This window comes from Lampetra fluviatilis, chromosome 15 (genome assembly GCF_964198595.1).
Source record: "Lampetra fluviatilis chromosome 15, kcLamFluv1.1, whole genome shotgun sequence".
Lineage (NCBI taxonomy): Eukaryota > Metazoa > Chordata > Hyperoartia > Petromyzontiformes > Petromyzontidae > Lampetra > Lampetra fluviatilis.
This window is the reverse complement of record NC_136289.1, coordinates 1,737,763-1,759,456: the sequence shown is the minus strand read 5'-3', so window position 1 is coordinate 1,759,456 and position 21,694 is coordinate 1,737,763. Positions and strand designations below refer to the sequence as shown.

The window sequence follows — 21,694 nt, the reverse complement described above, 5'->3', positions numbered from 1 at the left end:
ATTGAAATTAGCTGACAAACACACAGTGGCGAGATGAGCTAAGCTCTGTTGCAGATAATTGCTACGTGAATGTGTTATTGTTTCACGCAATTTAGCCTTGCTAACTAGTACTCTTTCCTCCCAGACGAAGCCAAAAATAAACAAGCAGCCTGGCCTGCGCAGGAAAGCTGAGTCAATCAGAAGCAGCAAACGACAGCAGCAACACTATTGAACCGGGGGAGCTGCAGGATCGTTTCCTGAATAATCTCCCAACACTTGGGAGTGAAACATCGGACATTATGCCGGGCATTACGAGGTACAATCCGAAAACATGTGGGAGAACTATGGAGTACGACTTACGTCAAATCCATAACTGAACCACCGAATGACAATTCACGTCATCATCGTCATTCGGGGACGTTCTTCATTCCGAAATTATGAAGCCACTTGAGCGATGCACTTTTAAGTCTAAATTGAAAACGCATTTCTTTAGAACTGCTTTTCGTGTTTAGTTTTCTGTCCTTCCCCCACACCTCCGATTAACAGGGTTGGCTGCGTACGGTGTGAAAGAAGTTCAATATACATACATTAGCGGATTGCATTGCAATGTGATACAGGGATCACTTCATATGTATTAGCATCGTGGTGCATCATAACACCATGAGCGGCTACAGTGACCATATGAACTAACAAAGTAACAATTCGAATTTTTTTTATCTTATGTGTATACTTCTTCGCGTATAATTGTGTGAGTCAATGAATCAATACATTGTTAAATACTTACCGTTCATATAATACGTAACAACCACGTTAATTTAGTCTTGCAACCTACCTTCATGTTCATTTGAAAATCAAAGCAGTTACCTGCTCAAATGAGCATTAGGTGCTTCTCATCTTATTCAGCCCCGAGCCAATGCAAATTTCACATTACTATGCCGTGGACGAGTCAATATAAATCACAACTATTATTAACTTATTTTCATGTAGTAATCATTGTGTAGGGGTGTTAGAGAGAGAGCCCGTTATGCATGGCAGCTTATGGCAAACAAACACAGTGGGCGGGGCTACGTAAGTGCACGGGGAGGTGCTCTCTACGACGTCCGCGCCAGGCACCCCGGGGGGGCTGATTCGGAGTTATGATCCCCCGGGGCCCCACCCCTCAAGGGGGGGGTTGGGTATAAAAGGGGATGTGTCGGAGGGCTCGGGGAGAATGTTAAGCTAACCAGTGAAGACTGAAGACGTCTTAGCTAGAGCCTTGGACTCCCCTGGTTCGCCGTCCTTATCAGGGCCGAACAGGACCGAGCCAGCGGCGTGGTCCCGAGATCCAGAGCCGGTGCTCCTGTCAGAGCTGGTCTGGGACTCAGGGTACCGGGCCCGACTTACCAGTGTCGGGCCAGATAGCCTCCCCTAGCCCGTTAGTGGAGGACTAGGAGGCAGACTAGGAGTAGCTAGCGCGTGTATCCCCAGCTAGCCGGGTGAGGGGGCCGATACCCCCTCTAGTGTTGTATGCCACAACCGTGCTGTGTGGAATAAACCCGTGTGCCTCCAACTCCGGCGTCCAAGAGTCGTGAACTCTACTACAATTGTACTGGCCCCTAAGCGATGAAAGGCAAAATTAACCCTCGACTGGGATATTAACGCATGTCCTTATCGTCGCGAGCCAGGTGCTATAACAGCTGAGCAATCCGCCAGTTATCTTCATATACAGATAACAATACAGAATGTGATTATGGCAATAAAGTAGATGCATTATTATTATTGTTTATCCAGGAAAGCCTACCCTTTGTCAGGAGAGTCCTGCCAAATTTTTGCTGTTCGTAATCCCAATTGAGTCATTTGCAAGTATTTGTTAAACATTCGGATGTTTGGCCAATAAAAGTTACATTGTGTTGTGCTTTTTGATAGCATGAGGAGGAAACGCATGCAGAACAGGGGGAGAATATTCAAACTCCACAAGGCACCTGAGTTGGGAATCGAACCCAGGCTCTTCTTGCTCCAAAGCGCCAGGTGTCCCAACTGTGCTCCACTATCACCCAATGCCTTGGATGTGCTATTTATCGAAGCAAGCTGTTGAACCGGTACTGTTAGTGGCCCATGAAGCTTTGTTGTGACACTGGGTAGCTCAAAGGTGAGAGCGCTGAGATAGCACCACTGGAATCCTGAGTTTGAATCCGGTGCTCAAATCAGTTTCTCATGCTCAGTGAGATGATGATTTCAGACTGGCCACAGCTATATCAAATTTCAATTCTGAAAATGAAGAAAAATGGTTTTCATGTCATATAACTGATATTAATATGGAGCAGGGCGGGTAGGAAAGTGCTGCCCACCGTAATTTGTGGAAGAGGTCACTTCAAGGGTTTTCAGAAGAAGTTCCGTAATATCTACTTCGTTCTTTAATCAAGGGGGCTTATGTGGATGGATTCTACTTCTCATGGCATGGCGTCAACAGCACAACCAGGATAACATGGGGAGGGGGGGGGCTTGAGATATGATTACATTTCACACATGAAGAGAAAATGAATTAACTATACTATTGATATTTTACCAGGTAATGCCCACTGAGCTATACAGCTCTTTTTCAGCAGGGACTTGGCCATAACTGATAGCTCAACGAAGTGGTTTATCATGTGAAAATGTATAGCAGCCAAATACTCTAAAGAAAATGTTTCCAGTCCCAAACCCATTCACATTGTCTCCCAAGTGTTTGTGTGGACCATAATGCACAAGGTCCTTAATTTCGGCTGAGTCATCCTAAAAGAGGTCCCAGCAGAGTAGATAAAACAATTGGTGATGGTGGTGTGCGTGACCATGAATCAGTTACCAAAATAGTAGCGCATTAGGCCACCCACTATGCAATCACCCCCCATGAAAATACAAACGCAGTGCACAATGCCCAAGCCCACACACACAGGCATATCGAAGACTAATGCACGCGAGTGACATATGTGAATAAGTACAACTGTGTTCTCCCATCTTAAAAATCAATCATTAAAATGGTTCAAATCGCATGCAGCAGCTGGCCAAAGCAACGAGTAACGAAGTCATCAGCATGCAGCTCTTTATGCTGTTCTTTTACTGCTGCATTGTCCGTAAAATACTGTATAATGTTTCACGTATGAAACACAATTAATTATATTTTCTTTCCCCCCCCCGCCACACCCCCCAGAACAAATCATGACATATATTTATTAAACATATACATTTTTAATATGTGATATTCAGTGGTTAGGATGTTGAACATCAGATGTCTGCTGGTGACTAGTTATGTACTTTTTCACATAGTGTGCTTTGGCACTCATAGCTAGGTTTACTGGTTTGCAGTGCGGCATTGTTGGTGTTGTTGCCGCGGCAGTTTTATGGGACATGAACGCTAAATAATGCATGTTATAGTTTACTGTCAAGGGTGAATACCTCAGAAAATGTCAAAGACGTGTGATTAGAAATGTGACAGAGACATTGCCAATTGCCCGTCTGATGCACAAGCCCTCAAGGTTTGATGAATGAAGCTTCACAGCTTTCTTTTTTTTATCCTGAAAAGGCTAAGATCAATGTTTCATCACGACCAAAGCTACGAAAGCCACCACGCCTCGTTGCCAATGCTTTCTACCCACTGTCAGATTCACCAGCTCATGTGACCCGAGCTCCAAGATCTGACCTAGTACAGATAGTCCCCGAGTTACGATGGTCCGACTTACGACATTTCGATCTTACGATGGCGACAGCGATACGACAAAATTGTAAAATATTCTAAATTTCGCGCGGCAGGCAAACGCAGCAGCGTACGAGGTACGATACTGTATGTTGGGAAGCTTCCGGGATGTACGCCTTGTGTGATGCAGATAAGATTGTTTCCTGAAAAAACGTTCTATTAAATTGCAGTTCATGTAGGTAGGCTAAGAATTTACCTAGTTGTTTTTTTACTTTACATTTTACTGTGCAATACAGTATTGTAATGAATAAATACATCCAGTATATAGTTTATACAGTACGGTACTGTCAATTGCTGTTTTGCTAAATTACCACCGTTTTGCTAAATTACCACCGTTCTTTAAGACTCCTGGGTAGGATCGGCCATCTTCGACTTACGATATTTTTTACTCACGATGGGGTCGTCGTAACGCATCTCCACCGTAAGTAGAGGACTACCTGTAGTATCCCACCATAGATGTAACTGCTCGACCCGAGCTATAAGTGCTCTGATACGTGCATTGTCTTTGTACTGTTCACCTTTTGGCGTTGTTTTCTGGTCTGACACTGGTGAGACTAGGCCATAAAGAAGTATGTTTGGTGTTGGCCAATCAGTTTCAAAGACAATGCATATATTATCAGAGCATGTTTGTTTGCATGTTTTTGCCACAAGTACGTGTGGTTCATGCAGACTTGGTGTGTGGATATCTTAACACCTCTTTTATTGCCAGAAAAAGTAAAACCTATTCTTAGATAGCATATCAGTTTTACGTTTTTTTTTCAATAGGCTATCGCCTAGATATGATTAAATTCATTTAAAATTACAAACAGCTATTAACTATGTCTGATTGGTTTCTTATGAAATACATGTACGGAGATCTTAACAAAATATAACATTGCTGATAAACGACCTTCATTTAATGTTATATTCACTAGAATGATCAGTGTTTCCATAATTCAGTTTTTTTTATTCAAATAACCTGAAGATCACTTTAACCTCCCCTTATTCGGTAAGCGATGGAACATTACCTTATGGGTTTTATTTTTTATCCGACTAAGTTGCAATTCTTGGCTAAATACATGTGTAGTGTTGTGTAGAATCACTCAGTCGGCCACGTTGTTCAAAGTCACCTGCTTACACTTCATTACTCTACTCTTGCACCAGTTTTAGGCACTCCTATCTCTGTCTATACGGTCACTTTGTTAAGCAACTTCCCCTATCTACTTTACACCTGGTTGTCCTGCCTGCGGCAGCTCTTCCCCTCAGCAGCTCCGCACTCACAGCTCCGCACACGGACAGCAACTCACACAGAGCTTGCACCCAGCTTCTCTCACACAGAGGCTTTGCTCACACAGAAGCTTCGCTCACACAGAGCTTGCACACAGCTGCTCTCCTTCTGCACGGCTGCCCTCGTCTACGTTCCCTCAGACCCACTCACTCGTCCGATCCGGGCGAGGGGATCAACCATCACCCGCCCGTCGACTCGTGAGGGTTGAGGTCCGTCCCTGGCTTGAGCGGCAGCGGTGAGATGTCTTCACCTTGGTCCCAGAACCCGAATCTCCCGCTCTGCTCTCACGCACCCCCTTATATCGTCCTCCCAATTATCCAGCTCCTCCCTTGTGTCTCTTTAGGGCCCGACAGGCTGGTGCCTGTCAGGCCATCAATCACTCCTCATCGTACGTCTTCAAGACGACACCTCTGGTGCCAGCGCACGACCCCGGACCGACCCCGTCTGCAACCGAATCTCCCGTTAATGAGGTGACGGTTTGCTCGTGCAACCTTAAGTTGCACACGCGCACCTGCCTGCCCTCCTCGGTTGCTCTCGGGCAGCAGTGTGCACCGCGTATTTTACCACACTACTACACATGTACGCACTGACAATTACAATTTGAAACACGTCGTGTGGCATTTCTGATAAAAGCGACACGAAATAATTGCATACACTGGCAGCGCAATTCAGTAAAATCCACTTGTGTCTTACGACTGGACACTAATTACAATTTCCAGGCTGTAGAAAGTCTAGTTACATGAAATTGCGACTATGGTACATCTGTTTTAGAATCATGGTGACAGACAACTTTGAGGATAGGGGACCAAAATTATAGCCTCATTAGCCTTGTGATGATGCAGCTGGATGAGGTGTGCCGGTGAGGTATACAGTGAGGTATTTCAACTGACCTTCAAGTGTTTTAAAACATATATTTAAGAAAGGCAGCTTTGATGAGGGTCCACGGTGAAGTAATAACCTATTCCACCCCAGAGGGATTGTGGACTGAGTTGGCCACCCGTAAAGGGTCAAATTGTGAAATTGTGTCAAATTGTGTAATTGTGAGGCAGGTAATGTCAGGTGACAAACCTTACTAATTGGCTGTGTCGGGTGGTGGTGGGTTTAACAACACATTTGTATTCACGCAATCTAACGCAAACAACCTTCATAACGTTGATTTCTGTCACATAAATGTAAGCTCAACAGAAGTATATAATGGAATCTAAAACTAAACATGACTATTATGCCAGTATCCCACATGGGGTTCTTTTCGCAGCCACTTGTAATCCGAGTGTGGGTTTTCCAGATTGGGCTATTTGTTGAGCATTGCTGTCCCCGAGCTTTCCCCATTCACTACTTGCAGGCATTAAAGGCGCCAACAGCAGTGTGTGGGAAAAAGCTTGCATGTTTAGTCTTCACCGTTATAAATTTAGCATCGTCCTGAAATGGAATGCAAACTGTTGTGGTCTAAATTGAATTCGTCATTTTTTTTATTGTTGAAAACACGCAAGAATAAATCTCGTACATCTTTGCGGAACAAAATATATTTCGAACCAAAATCAGTTCCCATTATAATTCAGCGCTTCAGGAAAATCCCTGGGGTGTATGTCCTCATGTAAATGCACCATTCACTGTTATTTAAATTCTGTTCACAGATTGAATAACAGCGGTGATATCGCAATAACAAATTTCCCTGTGATGCATTTTAATACCCTGAGTTTTGTTTCACCCTCGTTACGCTAAATCATCTAACACCCGAGGAGATATGGGTTTCAAGAGTACTGTATACCTGTCGTCAAAACGCCTAATTATATTATTGGTTCTTTCGGTAAAGTCACGTAAAAGGGAGAATAAGTTACAGCAGCAGAGTTTAGTGTAAATGCGATTGGTATTACCTTAAAGTCGCGTCATATCTTCAGAAAGCTGAGAGGCTCGATTAGCTGAACCTTCTTATCCCGGAGTTTGTTGAAGGATCTCAAAGTTATGTGGAATCCCTCCCCGTAGAGGCGAAAGAACCAAGAATATGAATCCATGCAGTCACGAAAGCTTTAAATCAAAATTTAACCGCCTCTACGGGGAGGGATTCCACATAACTTTGAGATCCTTCAACAAACTCCGGGATAAGAAGGCTCAGCTAATCGAGTCTCTCACCTTTCTGAAGAGATTCCGCGATTCTAAGGTAATACCAATCGCATTTACACTAAACTCTGCTGCTGTAACTTCTTCTCCCTTCTACGTGACTTTACCGAAAGAACCAATAATATGAATCCATGCAGTCACGAAAGCTTTAAATCGAAATATAACGCCGAATTAATCAAAATTTTCAACGAATGTGTACAAATATATTGTAAGAAATGTTCGCGAAAAAATATATATATGATTAACTTTTATTTATTTTAAAATTCATGTCTAAACTATGCAAACACGGGCAGATAAATATATGATTAAATAACATGATGCAAGGTGAATACTGTGTTTAAGGCCTTATCTCTGCGATGTGTGTGGGGGGATCGCCCTTTAACATGATGACACAGCAGTATGCTTTGTCACCACAGATAGCCTTGGGGAGGTACATCACAGAGGCACATCGTTTTCAAATATAGGAAAATCCAAAGGGTCAGTGGTCCGCATTTAACCGGAGGTAGTTGCAAATGTTTGCATGCACCGTCAACACAAAACATGCTTGGCAACAAGCATTCATTACATAACACGTGTGTGCACATGCACATTCTAATAATTGATTCTCACTCCGCAGCCATGAGTTACATGCATTCATTTGAATTCAAGTTCTATGGCCCCTAGTGAAATTGAGCATTGGATGTAGTATCCGTTTATACCACGTTTGAACATTCCAAAATCTTCCTTGACTGACTTAGTTGCTCGTGGTAAACTGTTCCAAAACGTTCAAAAAACAATAAACTATCACAAACTATCACAATCACCATTGCTAACACCATCTTATAACATATATATGGCTAATTTTACAACCAACGCTTTGCTTATCATAACAGCAAAGCACTGCAGTGATGTTTTCGTTATATGCTTGTACACCGTTGCTAGCACAATGTCTGATGTAACTTTGTTCTCTTTCAACTTAACCCTGAAAATCTCTCCCATCCTTCTTTAATACTGTAGCCATCCCGAGAATGTTTTAAGTTTCTTGACCTCGTGCCTGTTATTCTAAAGGTAGGACTAACCCATTTTGTTTGCACTTCCGCAGTAGGACCTAGGAAGCCTTGCTGATGTTTCAACCACAGCCTTTTTATATGTCCTCCACATATTGATTCTGGCTCTGAGTCAACACCTATAAGGTGTTATAAAATGTTTTTGTCACACTTCAGGAATCTTTCATTTCGGTGCGTCACCGTCCACTGCACCCCTCGCTCAGTTGCCACTTGCTCACAACCTCAATCCTAATTATTTTTACGACTGGGTTGTGATTTGAGCCGATGTCAGCAGCCCCTGCACACCGTAGTTTTCATACCGACGTCATGTGGTCTTCTCAAGTTATACTATAATAGATTACACTTCAACACAGGTGATATTGTAATACATAGGATATATCACTTTGCATTAATTAGTGTTGTTGCTATTGGGCATTGCAAATAACTTAGCATCGCACTACTTTAAAACTCATCACGATTTATGTGAACTTTGCAGTGAAGTCTCCTCAAAGCAGAAGAAAATAATTATTGAATAGCATGAATACGTTAAAATGAAAGCGACTTTTGTTGGTAGCCTTAGTGACAATATTCTGTAATAGAGTTGAAATATCAACCAATAACAATTGTAAAGTAAATACAACCGCAAAATACGTTCAAATAATTGCCTGCGCCATACGCGTGCCAAACCAAATTGTCGCAACTGAAAGAAACCAAATAGGCATGGGGTCAGCAGGACATCTCCAGTGGCCAATCAGTCGGGAAGCTTCTGCTACTCCCACTTTTTCAAACACCATTAGTTTGCCCTTCCCTGAGTCCTAACACTGCTGCTACTGATAACGCAGACCATGTTGACGTCTAAGTCTAAGATCCCCCTGCTAATGCAGCCAATGGGGGGCGAGCGGGCGACACTCCTCTCTGTTTGTCTCGTCTCGCTGCGTCTCTTTCCCTTCGCATCTCCGTCGTGTCTCCGAATCTCTGTTTTGTATCTCTGCCAGCTACTCTTTTCAGCACGAATTCATGCAGGAGAAGAGTACGGTGCCCAGCATAAAGCCACACGCAGCAAGGAATAACACTCCAACTCTCTCTGCCACGCAAATACAATCTCCTTGCTACAGGTGCCATCTCAATGCCCTGCTGGTAGGCATCTAACACACACCCGTGGTTAGGGTATGCACACAAAGGGTCCGTACGATTAATTTTCAAAACTAACCCACGAGTGAGCGTTAATCACATTTACCACCACCTCTACCACCAGCTCATGTGCATGCAGGTGCGGTTGCATCTCGAGGTAATGTCATGACGCTGTGGCTTTTCAGCATTGCAGGTGATCACCCGAAACCCAGAGCAGTGGCAGAGTGAGCACACACCCAGTGACAACGTTTCCTGTACCCTCTCTGCCACGGCTGGTTGTACACGACATTGCTTTTACGTGGGAATTATAAAAAAATTCATCCACGTGAACAGCTGCATTACTCGCTTCTGGGTATATACCAAATTACGTCGCACATTACTCAACATGATAACTTAATTAGTCATCACCAATGGGTTAGATTTATAATTAATCTGATGGCTGTTTCCATATTCGCCGTGAGTACATCAGGAAATTAATAAACCTTGAACTTTAATGTCACCATGCCATTTCTAGCCATACATTGCCTGGCCATTTAATTTTGTGTACACTTACATTTTTGGGCATGCATGATGTGACCTTTAAAATCAAATCTCAGAGCTTAGTGCGCCTGAAAAATTAAATGTGCATGTTCACTGTGCACACAAAATACACACGCATCACGTAGACATTAAAATATGAAATCAAAGCGTACGTTCATGCAAATGCTTAACGTGGATCGAGCCTCAATGCGATTTCACAATCGCAGGACACAAACACTCATTTCCCCTTCTTCACCCTGGCCTGTTGACTCAAATAATTCTGAATGTTTTTAAGACACACATGATTTTTATCGCTTTTTTGTCAGCTAAGTTGAGATGGACCTAGGATTGAGGAGAGGTTATCACCCCCACACATATAGCCGTATGTATGTTGTATGATTTATGGCGTGCCCCCCCCGCCTCTAAACACACCCGGTCTCCCCTTACAATGCTTGTTACCTTTTCCCCCTTCCCCATATATCAATTACACTGGTCAACAAAAATAAATAAATAATGTTCTGGCCTGGACTTTTGCAGCTGTTTTAGACTAATTTCAGGGTGCTGATTCCAAATTTGATCTCAGATTTGCTCTATCACATCTCATTTTTATGCTATCGGCATACCCCATTTTCATTGATTTTACCCGAAATTAACTCTGTCACTTATGATTGCAAGTTGTTGCGAGTCAGTGACTGCTTTAGTGTTAAAATATGGTGCTGTATTTTTAGGATAGTGTGTTTATAATATCATTTTATGTAGATATCCACATTTATTTAATATTTTTCTTCTGCAGGGCGTGATCTAACAATGGCTACAACATCCGAAAGAAGGAAATGCAGTAATGACCCAGATATCTTCTGCTACATCTGTGGAAGCTTCACTTTGCAAGATCAAAGGCGCAACATCAATACCTTCGTCAAGAAGGTTTATCTTGCCTACTTTAAAGTACGACTTGGAGACCAAGACAAAAATTGGGCTCCTCACAAAGTGTGTTAAACCTGTGTTGAAACTTTGCGATCATGGTCTAAAGGAAAGAATGCTAAGCTGAAGTTTGGTGTGCCAATGGTTTGGAGAAAACCTACAAACCATTTGGATAACTGCTACTTCTGCCTTGTCAATGTAAAAGGTTTCAATAAGAAAAACAAACAACACTTACAATACCCAGATATCCCATCTACCAGACGACCAGTTGAGCACTGTGAGGAAATACCTGTGCCTGTATTTACTGAGCTACCAGAGATTGATGTTGAATCCCTCAATTTACCTGCTTCTACAGATGATGATGCTCAGATCGAATATACGCCATCTGATGCAGATTGTGATCAAATTTCTCTATTTAGTCAGCCTGAATTGAATGATATTGTAAGAGATTTGTATTTGCCAAAGCAGTCTGCTGAATTGTTGGCTTCCAGGCTGCAAGAGAAAGAACTACTCAGACCTGGCACTAGTGTCTCCTTTTATCGTAACAGAGAAGCAGCACTGTGAAAGTACTTCCATTCAGATGGTCAACTTGTTTATTGTAATTATGTTGAAGGGCTTCTTCTCAATATGGGACTGCCCGCATATGATTCAAGTGAATGGAGACTCTTTATTGACAGTAGTAAAAGGAGTTTGAAATGTGTGTTACGTCACAACAGAAATATATATGGTTCAATCCCAATAGGACACTCTGTAAAAATGAATGAAGAGTATGCCAACATCACGATTGTTCTGGATAGATTGGAATACCATGTTCATGGATGGCTAATTTGTGTTGATTTGAAAATGGTTAATTTTCTGCTGGGTCAGCAAGGAGGTCACACCAAATACCCTTGTTTCCTGTGCTACTGGGACAGTAGGGCTACATTAGAACACTGGGTTAAAAAGAACTGGCCACCAAGAATCAGTTTGACGCCTGGTGACAAGAACATCAAGAATGAGCCTCTGGTTGATAGGAATAAAATTGCATTTCCCCCACTGCACATAAAACTTGGGTTAATGAAGCAATTCGTCAAAGCTCTTGATCACACTGGAGACTGATTCAGCTATATATGTTCAACCTTTTCAAGTCTCAGTGCCAAGAAGAAAAAGGCAGGAATATTTGATGGCCCTCAAATAAAAACACTCATCAGGGATCCACACTTTGTTACAACAATGACTGTGGCAGAGGCTAGAGCTTGGAATGCATTCTCTGATGTGGTGCGGAATTTCCTTGGGAACAGGAAAGCAGACAACTATCGAGAGATTGTGGAGGACCTGCTCTTGAGTTTCCAAGCACTTGGATGTAGAATGAGCATCAAGGTTCACTACTTGCATAGTCACTTGGCCCAGTTTCCAGAGAACATGGGTCACGTGAGCGAAGAGCAAGGTGAACGCTTTCATCAAGACATTAAAGTTTTGGAAGAACGTTACCAAGGCCGATGGGACTCAAACATGATGGCAGATTACTGCTGGTCCTTGATGAGAGACATTCCACAAGCTGTACATCGGAGATCGTCAAAGAAGAGGTCGTTTATGCAGATGTAACATCACTATTGTGAATGACCTTTTTGTACATATTTTTCTTATCTTCACAATTAAATTCTTACATGGTAGTATGCATTCACTCACATTGATATGCAGTCACTCTCACAACTTTGTGCTACGGCTCATTAAATGTTTGTTTCATTATTATTGTATATTGTATATTATCTTATTCTTGTATTGATGTCTGTTTAGCTATTCGTATATGAGCATAAATTTGCTGTTTTTATTTAAAATGCAATATTTTATATCTCAAAAACCTGATGTGATTGACAAAAACTGATGCCAGATTTGGAATCAGCACCCCAAAATTGCCTTAAAACCGTTGGAATACCTTATGCCAGAAAAAGTGTGTTGACCAGTGTTATACATATATATAACCTCTTACTCTCCCCCCTCCCGACGGAAGATCTCCACCGGTTGAGGCATTGAGCATTCCACCCCTCACCTAAGTATGCTTTTGAAGTGCCAGAAGTCCTCCCTCACCCATGCGTTTTTTCTGTCCCCCCTCCCCAGACAAACCATCGTGGCGAGTTGGACCGGGCTCTGCGTGCTTACCGCAATATATATTTAAAAAAACTAAATTTAAGGAAATTTTACACATCCTACAAATTGACCAGCGTCACGCACGTCTGCACCCCACCTAGGACGTGTGCAATGTGCACAATGCTATAATTATACACGGGGGGTGCACGCGCTGCATGTGAAGTGACGCGGTGTGAACGAAGCGGGCGACAGGGAGTCTTCCCTGGTGGCAACTTGCTGACACTCCAGATGGGTCGTGCGCATGTGGGGAGGTCTCATTCCCCCATATTTGTGCGATTTGCACCACGGTGTCTCCACGTGTTCAAGTAGATGTTTTAGGCACTGTCCACAAAACAAATGCGCTTCATGATGACATATCCGAGGAAGGAACGTTTCCCTTATCCCACGACCGAGTCACCCCGATTCGCCTGATCTCGCCAGATATTGAGGTGCTAAGCAATTATGAGCCTGGCTAGTCCTTGGATGGGAGACCACCGGACAATACCAGGTGTTAGGGGCACGGGCTGCATGGTGACCAAAATATGAAAGTCCCATAGAGTTCTTCCCTCGTATCTACAGGTTTTTTTTTATGGGCACAGGATTCATTCTGCATGCCAAACTTTGGCCAAACCTTAATATAACATCATGGGACCTCCTTTGCCAGTAATAACAAATGAGAATAGGTTTTCCCCTTTTTCTGGCAATAAAACAGGTGTTAAGATGTTAAAACACCAAACTGAAACCTTTTACAAGGAATCATGTCTGCATTAACCACAATACTTGAGGCCAGAATGCAAACAAAAGACATACTCTAATAATATACGCATTGTCTTTTGGTGTCCTCTGGTCTAACAACGTTTTGAGATGAAAAACCGCTCCCGCCAAATTTGACGTACCACCGATTTCGGCGTCAGAGATGCCCACCCTGGGGAAGTGGCTGCCATTCGTAAGGGAATTCGCTGCCTCTGGGGGCGATTCGGTAGCCTTTCAAAAAATATTTTCTGCAACGTGTGAACTAGCTGGATGGACTGACGCTGAAGCACTGCGTGCACTGCCTACAATGCTAGATGACGACGCCTTATCAGCTTTTTATGCAATTCCTCCATTGGAGAGGACAACGTTGGCAATTGCGTGCACGCAGATGGCATATATTTTTGACCCGCCGTCCAACATGTAACAGAAGTTTGCCATGCGGAGATGGGGGGAGGCCGAGACGCCCCTCACCTTCCGCAGTGCGCTAATGTCGCTGGGCCAAGCGGCGTACCCTAAAATTGATCAGGCGGGGTTGGACTCTCTGATTCTTGAACTGTTGGCATTGGCACGGGACATGGACATCTTTTTTCCCGCTACGGAAGATGACGATAAAACATCTCTTAGGGCAGTGTGCTGTATCCAGGCGCACTGTAATTTGCGGTGGCGAGTTGTGGTCCAGGGTTGTGTTGAACTGCCGTTGGGGTGTCGGTTGGCGTTTTTGTCGGCCCCGACTCGATTGAGTGCGGCAAATGTTACAGTTCAGGCCCTGGTGAGGGAGACTGTTTGAGTTCCCATGGGAGCACAAATGCTTGTGCCATTACGACTGTAAAAGCAGCTCGACCGAGAAGTTACTACGTGGCAGCTTCTCTTGACCCCGTCAAACAGGGCAGTTAAGGGTCTCATACTGGTGGGAGCCCAGACGATCGTGATCGGGGGATCAGCAATGCAGGATTGCGTACCGCTGTTGTGCAGGCGGGTACGGTTTTGGCTCATGCGATGGCTGCATGTTGTGAAGAGACCAGCAAAGTAGCTGCTAATGTTGAGGTTTCAGTGGAGCGTGGAGTGGCGGCGGACGACACGTAGATGGATGCGTTGTGCGCTGAGAACCCGGATTTGACAAGTGAGCAGAGGGGCGAGTAAATTTTATATGGGACGCACGTCTTTGATGCATCATCATATTGATACAGATAATTTCGGTTTAGCCCGAAGGAAAAGGACCATGTGCATCAGGTGGTGGACGAGATGTTGGCCACCGAAATTATTTCTCCATCCACCAGTCTGTGGGGAGCACCCATCGTTCTGGTTAGGAAGAAGGACAGGAGTATGAGATTTTGTGTGGATTTTTGAAAATTTAGCAAGGTCTCTGTGGCTGACGCTTATCCGCTCCCACGGGTGGACGATTCATTGAATCCCTTGTCGGGTGCACGATTCTTTTCCACCTTGTATTTGCTGTCAGGGTTTTGGCAGTTGCCCTTGGATGAAAGATCAAAGCCCAAAACAGCATTTTGCGCCCCACAAGGGCTTTTTCAGTTTAACTGTTTACTGATGGGACTTAATTCGGCCCCAGTTACGTTTCAGCGACTGATGGAATTGGTGTTATCGGGACTCCAGTGGGATTTTGAGAGCACATTTGAAGAGCACTTACAGAAATTGCACTCCGTGTTTGTTAAAATGCGGGCGGCAAATTTGAAATTTAGGCTACAGAATTGTCATATCTTGCAGAAGTCGGTTCATTACCTGGGGCACATTGTGATTGAGACGGGAATTTCCACGGACCCCATAAAAACTACTTGTGTGCGCTCATGGTAAACCCCCAAGTCGGTGGGTTCGCAGTTTGTGGGGTTCGCATCATATTATTGCTGCTTTGTGCCCAAGTTTGTGACAGTCGCGAAGCCACTCCAAGCCCTTACTGCTAAGGGCCAGAGATTTCAGTGGGGGGAGAAGGAGGAGGCCGCTTTTGTTGTGTTGAAAGATGGTCTCGTGAATGCGCCTCCCCTTCGCTACCCCAATTTCTCGGTGACGTTTGTGCTGGACACGGACGCCAGCGACACCGGAATAGGCACCATGTTATTGCAGGTAGAAAACGGGGTAGAAAGCGTGGTCGCGTACGGGAGCAAGGTGCTGTCTCCCGCAGAGCAACGTTATTGTGTTACGGGCCACGAGTTGCTAGCCATCGTTAACTTCGTGCAGCAGTACTGGCCATACCTATTCGATAGACATTTTGTGGTACGCATGGATCACGTGGCTCTGCAATATGCGCTATGAGTTGATCAACCATCGGGACAGCTCTCGCGCTGGTTAGAGGTTTTACAGGATTTCTCCTTCACATTCACCTACAGAAAGGGGTTGCGCCACTGTAACGTGGACGCTTTGTCATGGTTGCCGTCAAAAGGCCAGTGTGCGTGTTTGACTGGGGCAGGGCGTTGTAAACCAGTAGGTGATAGAGTGCCTTGCGCTATGGTGACGTCTATGGATGTTTCACCACCCGTAGCGACAGTCGCGCGTGACAGTACCATGGGTCGTGCAACAAGTGGGGACACCTCCCTTTTGAAAATGCATTGCCGCGTTGGTACAGCGAATCGCAGAAAGTGCCCAGGGGATTTGTCCCCGGTGGTCATCAGAGATGGGCTGCTTATGAGGTTGGATGTAGAAGTGCAGCGCCAATGCATCGTCGTGCCGACTGTCCTGCAGGGTAAAGTCATGAGGGCTGCCCATGTGCGGCTAATGCACCTTGGTGTGCAGAACACATTGTCTTCTTTGAAGCGTGGCTTCATCTGGTCAGGGATATCTGAAGACGTCCACAACATCCTGCAAGGATGTGTGGAGTGTGCGCGTCGAAAACCCCCACCAAGGCTGGGCTGACTTCTGCAGTCTAGCGGGGTGTCGCGCATAAACGCGCTTGTCGCTCTCGACACCCTCGGCCCGTTTCCCACCACGCTGAGAGGAAATACATTTCTGCTCATGGAAGTAGAATACCTGTCATGGTGGGCTATTGCATGGCCCCTGCAGGATCAATCAGTTGCGTCCATTACCGACGCTTTCATTAATGGGTATGTCTTGGACAAGGGGGCCCCGGAGCGTCTCCTTTCGGACGAAGGCCGTAATTTTTCTTCTAAGTTGTTGAAGGATGTGTGCGACCTATTGGGTACTAGGAAAATTCAGACGTCACCCTACCACCCCTAGACTGATGGGAAGGTGGAATGGCGGAATAGGCCATGTTGTGCCAGCAGGTGAATGAGGCACAGTCCGACTGGGATTTGCACGTTCCGGGCGTCCTCGTGGCCTATAGAATGGCCCCTCATGCCTCGACCGGGTTCTCCCCGTTCCTTTTGATGTACAAGAGAGAGTGTGACCCCCCCCCCCCCCATGGAGGCCCAGTTGAATATTGACTCATTTACTAAAAAGACCGCTGTGCCGGAACTTATACTCCTCACACTTAAACGTTTGACTGAGGCATGGGAGGTGTCCTGTCTGAATTCGGCTAAATGGCAAGCGTCCAACGAAAAACTGGCAGGGCTCCGGGAGTCAGGGAAGCCGTGGAAAGTCGGGGAGAGCGCTTGGCTGCATTGTCCTCAGGTGCTCTTGGACATGTCCCCTAAGTTACAAAGACCATGGCAGGGCCCGGTCGAGGTGATAGAGGTCAAGAGGCCCCAATGTGTTCGGATCCATGTCGGTCACAGACGTCAGTACGTGCACCTGTCGCGACTGAAACCTATTTTCCGCCTTGTCTAGATGTTTCATCCCCACTGCCCCAAGGTCGGGTGTCTGATGTACCTGACGAGCCCGGGCGTGCGGCTACTGAGGTTGTGCCTTAGCGGATTTCTGTTCTTCCGCCCACAACGATCCAGCACTTGACGACCGCGGAGCTGTCCGTCACGCCGTTGGAAAACCATCCAACAGGGAGGGAGCGGCTGACATCCGCTTCCCTTCCTCTCCCATCTTCTGTCTGGGAGGAGCCGCACCCGTTAGGCCAACTTCAAGTCGTCCCCGGGGCCCCCGGTAAACCTGCCCTTGTTCAGCCTGGGGGCCCGGTGACGAGAACCCATTTCAAAACTGAGGTTTAAATGACCACCCTGATCATCCTATTTATTCCGACACCTCCTGACAAGAGGCCGTAGCCACGAGCCGGGCTGCATTTGTCAGTTGAACTCGGTCCTTCCTGGGTATTGTACGTAGTTCGGGTGTGGGTCATTACGGTGCGTCAAAAATGTATTTGTGTGTTCTTGGTTCTTGTTGTTGACTCGCGAGGGGAAGGGGCTTCCTATTGTTGTTGCTGTTCATTGCGAGGAGGTCTTTCAAATTGTTATGTCGCTGTTGATTGCAGGAGGTCTTCCAGTTGTTGTGGTTACTATTGACTCACGAAGGGGGGCTGACGTTTTTTGTTGGTCCAGTTGACTTGCGAGTTAGGGGCTTCAATTTTTTTTGTGTTGTGTTCCGATGGTTCGTCCTGCTGTCCAAGGTATAGGAATCAGCCAGGATGGCTGAGTTTTATAAGGGGGGTGGGGTGATGTAGTGATGTTAAATGGATCACTATGGTGCGTAGCGCCAAGTGCTGTAGAAATGGGCGCTGAGGCTAACACACTATGCAGTACAATACAGTGGGTCACGAGGGGCATGGTACTGGGTGCTAGCAGAAAGTAACCAGATGAGTCCTACCGACAGAGTAGGGGATAGCAGCCTCTGCCAGCGCCGCAGGTAATTGTCACAGAGTCGGTCACTGGGGGAGTGTGGTGGGGGCGGCTGGCAGTAGGGGGGGCATGTGAGGATGAGTCACCCCGGCACCGAGTTAAGCACGTGATGGGCCGGGGTGAGAAATGTGGGCCAAAGGTGAACGAGGGGACTCGGGAAGAGTAGCTGAGAAACGTCTTGGATAGTTCCTGAGGGGGGCGTGGTTAAGGGTGGAGCAAGAGAGGCAACAGGTGTAAGGTGGCCTGGAACCTTCGGGAATATTCCAGAGGTAGGCGCGGCCGGAGATGGAGCCAGGCCGTGCCAAAAGGATTAAAAGGGAAGCTCCAATCGAATATCGGGGCTGTCTGAAGGTGGAGTGGAACTCAAGTGCTACGTCTACGTCTTCGACATCGTGGGTTAGACAGCATGTTGACTGCTCTGACCCAATTATAGTTTTCTTGTATGTAGTACCGGGTGTAACGAGAGTGAGAAATATGTGTATTAGTATTAGTCCCGTGTGTAATGTTGCCTAAGTGTAGAATACAGTTTTTGCCTCTTAAAAAGTGTCTCTGCAATGACTCACTACAGCAGTAGTAGGGGTTTCAAAAGGTCGTGGCTGTATAATGGGATTTGGTTCTAATATATAATTAATGTACAGCATTGTGGGATGCTATTAGCATGAATGACGCTAAATGAAAGTATTAGCACAAAGGCGCGCTAAACAAGATCTCAAACTGAGGTTGTATTGAATGTTTTTTGTTCTTTTGTTTTACCTGAAATCAAAGAAGTCGAGAGGGGTCATGGTTTCCATCACGGAGAACTGGCCGACGAGGAGGTGGAAGATGAGGGTGATGCGATGCATGCGCGACACCACCTTCAGCATATTCCGCTCGTTCTTTATCTGCGAGACACAGGGACATGCAAGGGAGATATACGCATCCACCACGCAACACACACATGCACAACAACAACAGCAAAGATTTATAAACTAGTCCTTCAACTGTAGGAACAAGAGCTATAAGCAGTGCTTAGTTTCATCCAGAACTATCCAGAATGATGTTCTGGGTATTATTTTGGCAGGTCACATCCATCTCGCATCATTTAGGCCGCATTGTGCCCTATACTCATATATGCCTATTTATGGGATTATAGGAATATAGTGTACAATAATAGTGGATTATTATGGATTAGTGTACCTTGTGCTCTAGCATTAGTGCCTTAAAACGATAATTCCCTACACTAAGCCAGCCTCGCAGTATCACAGTACATGAGGGGGTTAACGTGGACAGCATTCAGCTCAGTCATCCCAGTAGTGATGTTCACATACTTGTATCTCGTAGTTACGCAAGTCCCTTTTGGACCTCTTGCGCTTAACCTTCAACAATGTGTGTTCAACCCCCGTTGAAGCTTGTAGAGCTGAATGGAGTTCAGAAGAACTCACGAACACCTTGTGACAGGCCCAACACAGAATATCCCTGGGTTTGAATTTCCGCAAAGTTCATGGGCCACACTAAACTGCATCTGTAAAAACCATGGCAGTAGATGTGGATACTTGGTGCACAAATGGATCATGCCATGGGTAGGCATGATGTACCTGTTGCCCCACAGGATTTATAACAATGACCGGCTCACTCGGTGCGTTTAAATTGTTTTAGTTTGCGGTTCTGGTTGGGTACATTCTCTATCTCCCTCCCTCCCATCCGTTCCCTCATCTTCCCCTCCCCTAAAAATACCACGTTCCCCATCGTTGCCCCTACTGCGTGAGTGGAGCAGTGAGCCCAGCCTCCTTCCCTCTCCCAATCTCTGTGGGCACCTGGCCTCCGGCTTGTTGTCCACGAAATATCTCTACCCCCACCTCTCCCACCATCACTCGTGCTTTGTACCGGGCTCGTGTTCAATAAAAAAAACATGAAAAATAGATATTAAAACAAACTCTTCAGTAGCGTGCGACTGTGGTCATCCAGACCAGACGCAATGCCCCGATCCACAAATACAACGAAGGCATCGCAGTGATACTCCTGGCGCGGTTGGTCTGACTTGACCACCTGAATGTGAAATGTTAGATGTTGCTCTGCATCTGCATCAGCAGCCTTACGAAGAAAGAAGACCTCATGTCAACGTATAGATTCATGCCAATGTATAAGATTCGTTAAGCAAGCAGTCGTCCATAAGAGGCCCACAACCACATTCTGGTGATTCTTTCCATAGGAATCTAACACAGGTCACTGGGGTTCAAATCATTTTGCTAACAACTGCATAGCTACACCCAACAAAGACAAAGATCCCTCGTATCACCTGTAAATACTGTTGGGATCAAGTTCTGTTAGCGAACACCTATAAAGGCCGGTATTGTGGCACACGAGGGGATGGGTGGCCAACACCATGCCCGGCCGCCTTTGTCTCCCCAATGGCAATGTTTACACACTGCACCAGGTACTCATTTAAGGCTGAGTCGATCTAGGGGAGGCTCAGGACCGGTTCCAATATTCATCACTGGTGTTGGCCGTAAGCGGGAATCGAACTCAGGCAACCGGGTTCGCGGGGTTCATAGCGCAGCACGCTAACCGGTACACTACTGTTCCCCACATAGCTACACCCATCACACATACAGTACATGCATATGCACGCAAACACACGACTCTGAAAACTCGAATAAAAGACCTTACAGACAATTTCTCAAATATGTTTGCCCTACCCAGTTCTCAGAGCTAAACATATATTTTTTATGTTGATGATTGACGTGCAGTGAATGACTCTGTACACGGTATGAGATATTACTGTCCGCTGCTGGGTAGCTCCATCCTTTCCAATGTGTCATCCTCAAGGACCTCACATTATGTCCACTCGAGAATAATTCATTTACTAATAACGTGGGTTATACTTGCTGGTAAAATACAATTCCTCGCTGCAATATTTTATTTACATTGAAATTAGTGAAACTGTAATTTATTGCAAAGAAACACTTTGGGCTGAGCGGGCCATGTTTTGCAATGTCCCATCATGTACTGTACTGCAATCTGGAATCAAAATTAACTTGTTTTCTCTGACCGCTTAAACATAGAATCTGTCCGTCCTCTAGTTTCAAGATGGCAAGTTCATCTTAGGGCACTGCACCTCTCTGTTGTCACTTGCATGGCAACTAACGTACTACATTAATTGGTTAATTTTCATGACTGACTATTGTTTATGTTTCTGAGCAATGATTGGGTTTCACTCCACTTGTATCGGAATCTTGTTCGATGAATTTTACTCTGATATAACTGCTCCTATCATCTGAGCTGTGTACATTTCTGAGTAACCTCAGTCGTTTAAAATGCACAAAAAACAGACAAACAGCAACCACTGAAATCCACCTGGGCAATCATGGGAATTACAGTTGCAAGGGTAAAGCAGTTAAACATGTTATCGCATTCGCAATTGTGACTAAATTATCACACTAATCAATTTTATTTTTATTTTACCAGGTAAGGCCCAATGAGCTAATAGCTCAATTAAGTG

The 21,694-nt window shown here is 45.2% G+C and overlaps 1 protein-coding gene across 1 annotated transcript in view; it reads right to left on the bottom strand.

Moving 5' to 3' along the window:
- TDO2 (tryptophan 2,3-dioxygenase) overlaps window positions 1-21,694 on the bottom strand; it is a 151,312-nt gene that overhangs the window by 84,011 nt on the left and 45,607 nt on the right. Inside the window, exon 5 of the mRNA XM_078862861.1 lies at window positions 18,970-19,097. Within this exon, the coding sequence (XP_078718987.1) occupies window positions 18,970-19,097 (128 nt within the window). The remainder of the gene's footprint in view (window positions 1-18,969; window positions 19,098-21,694) is intronic.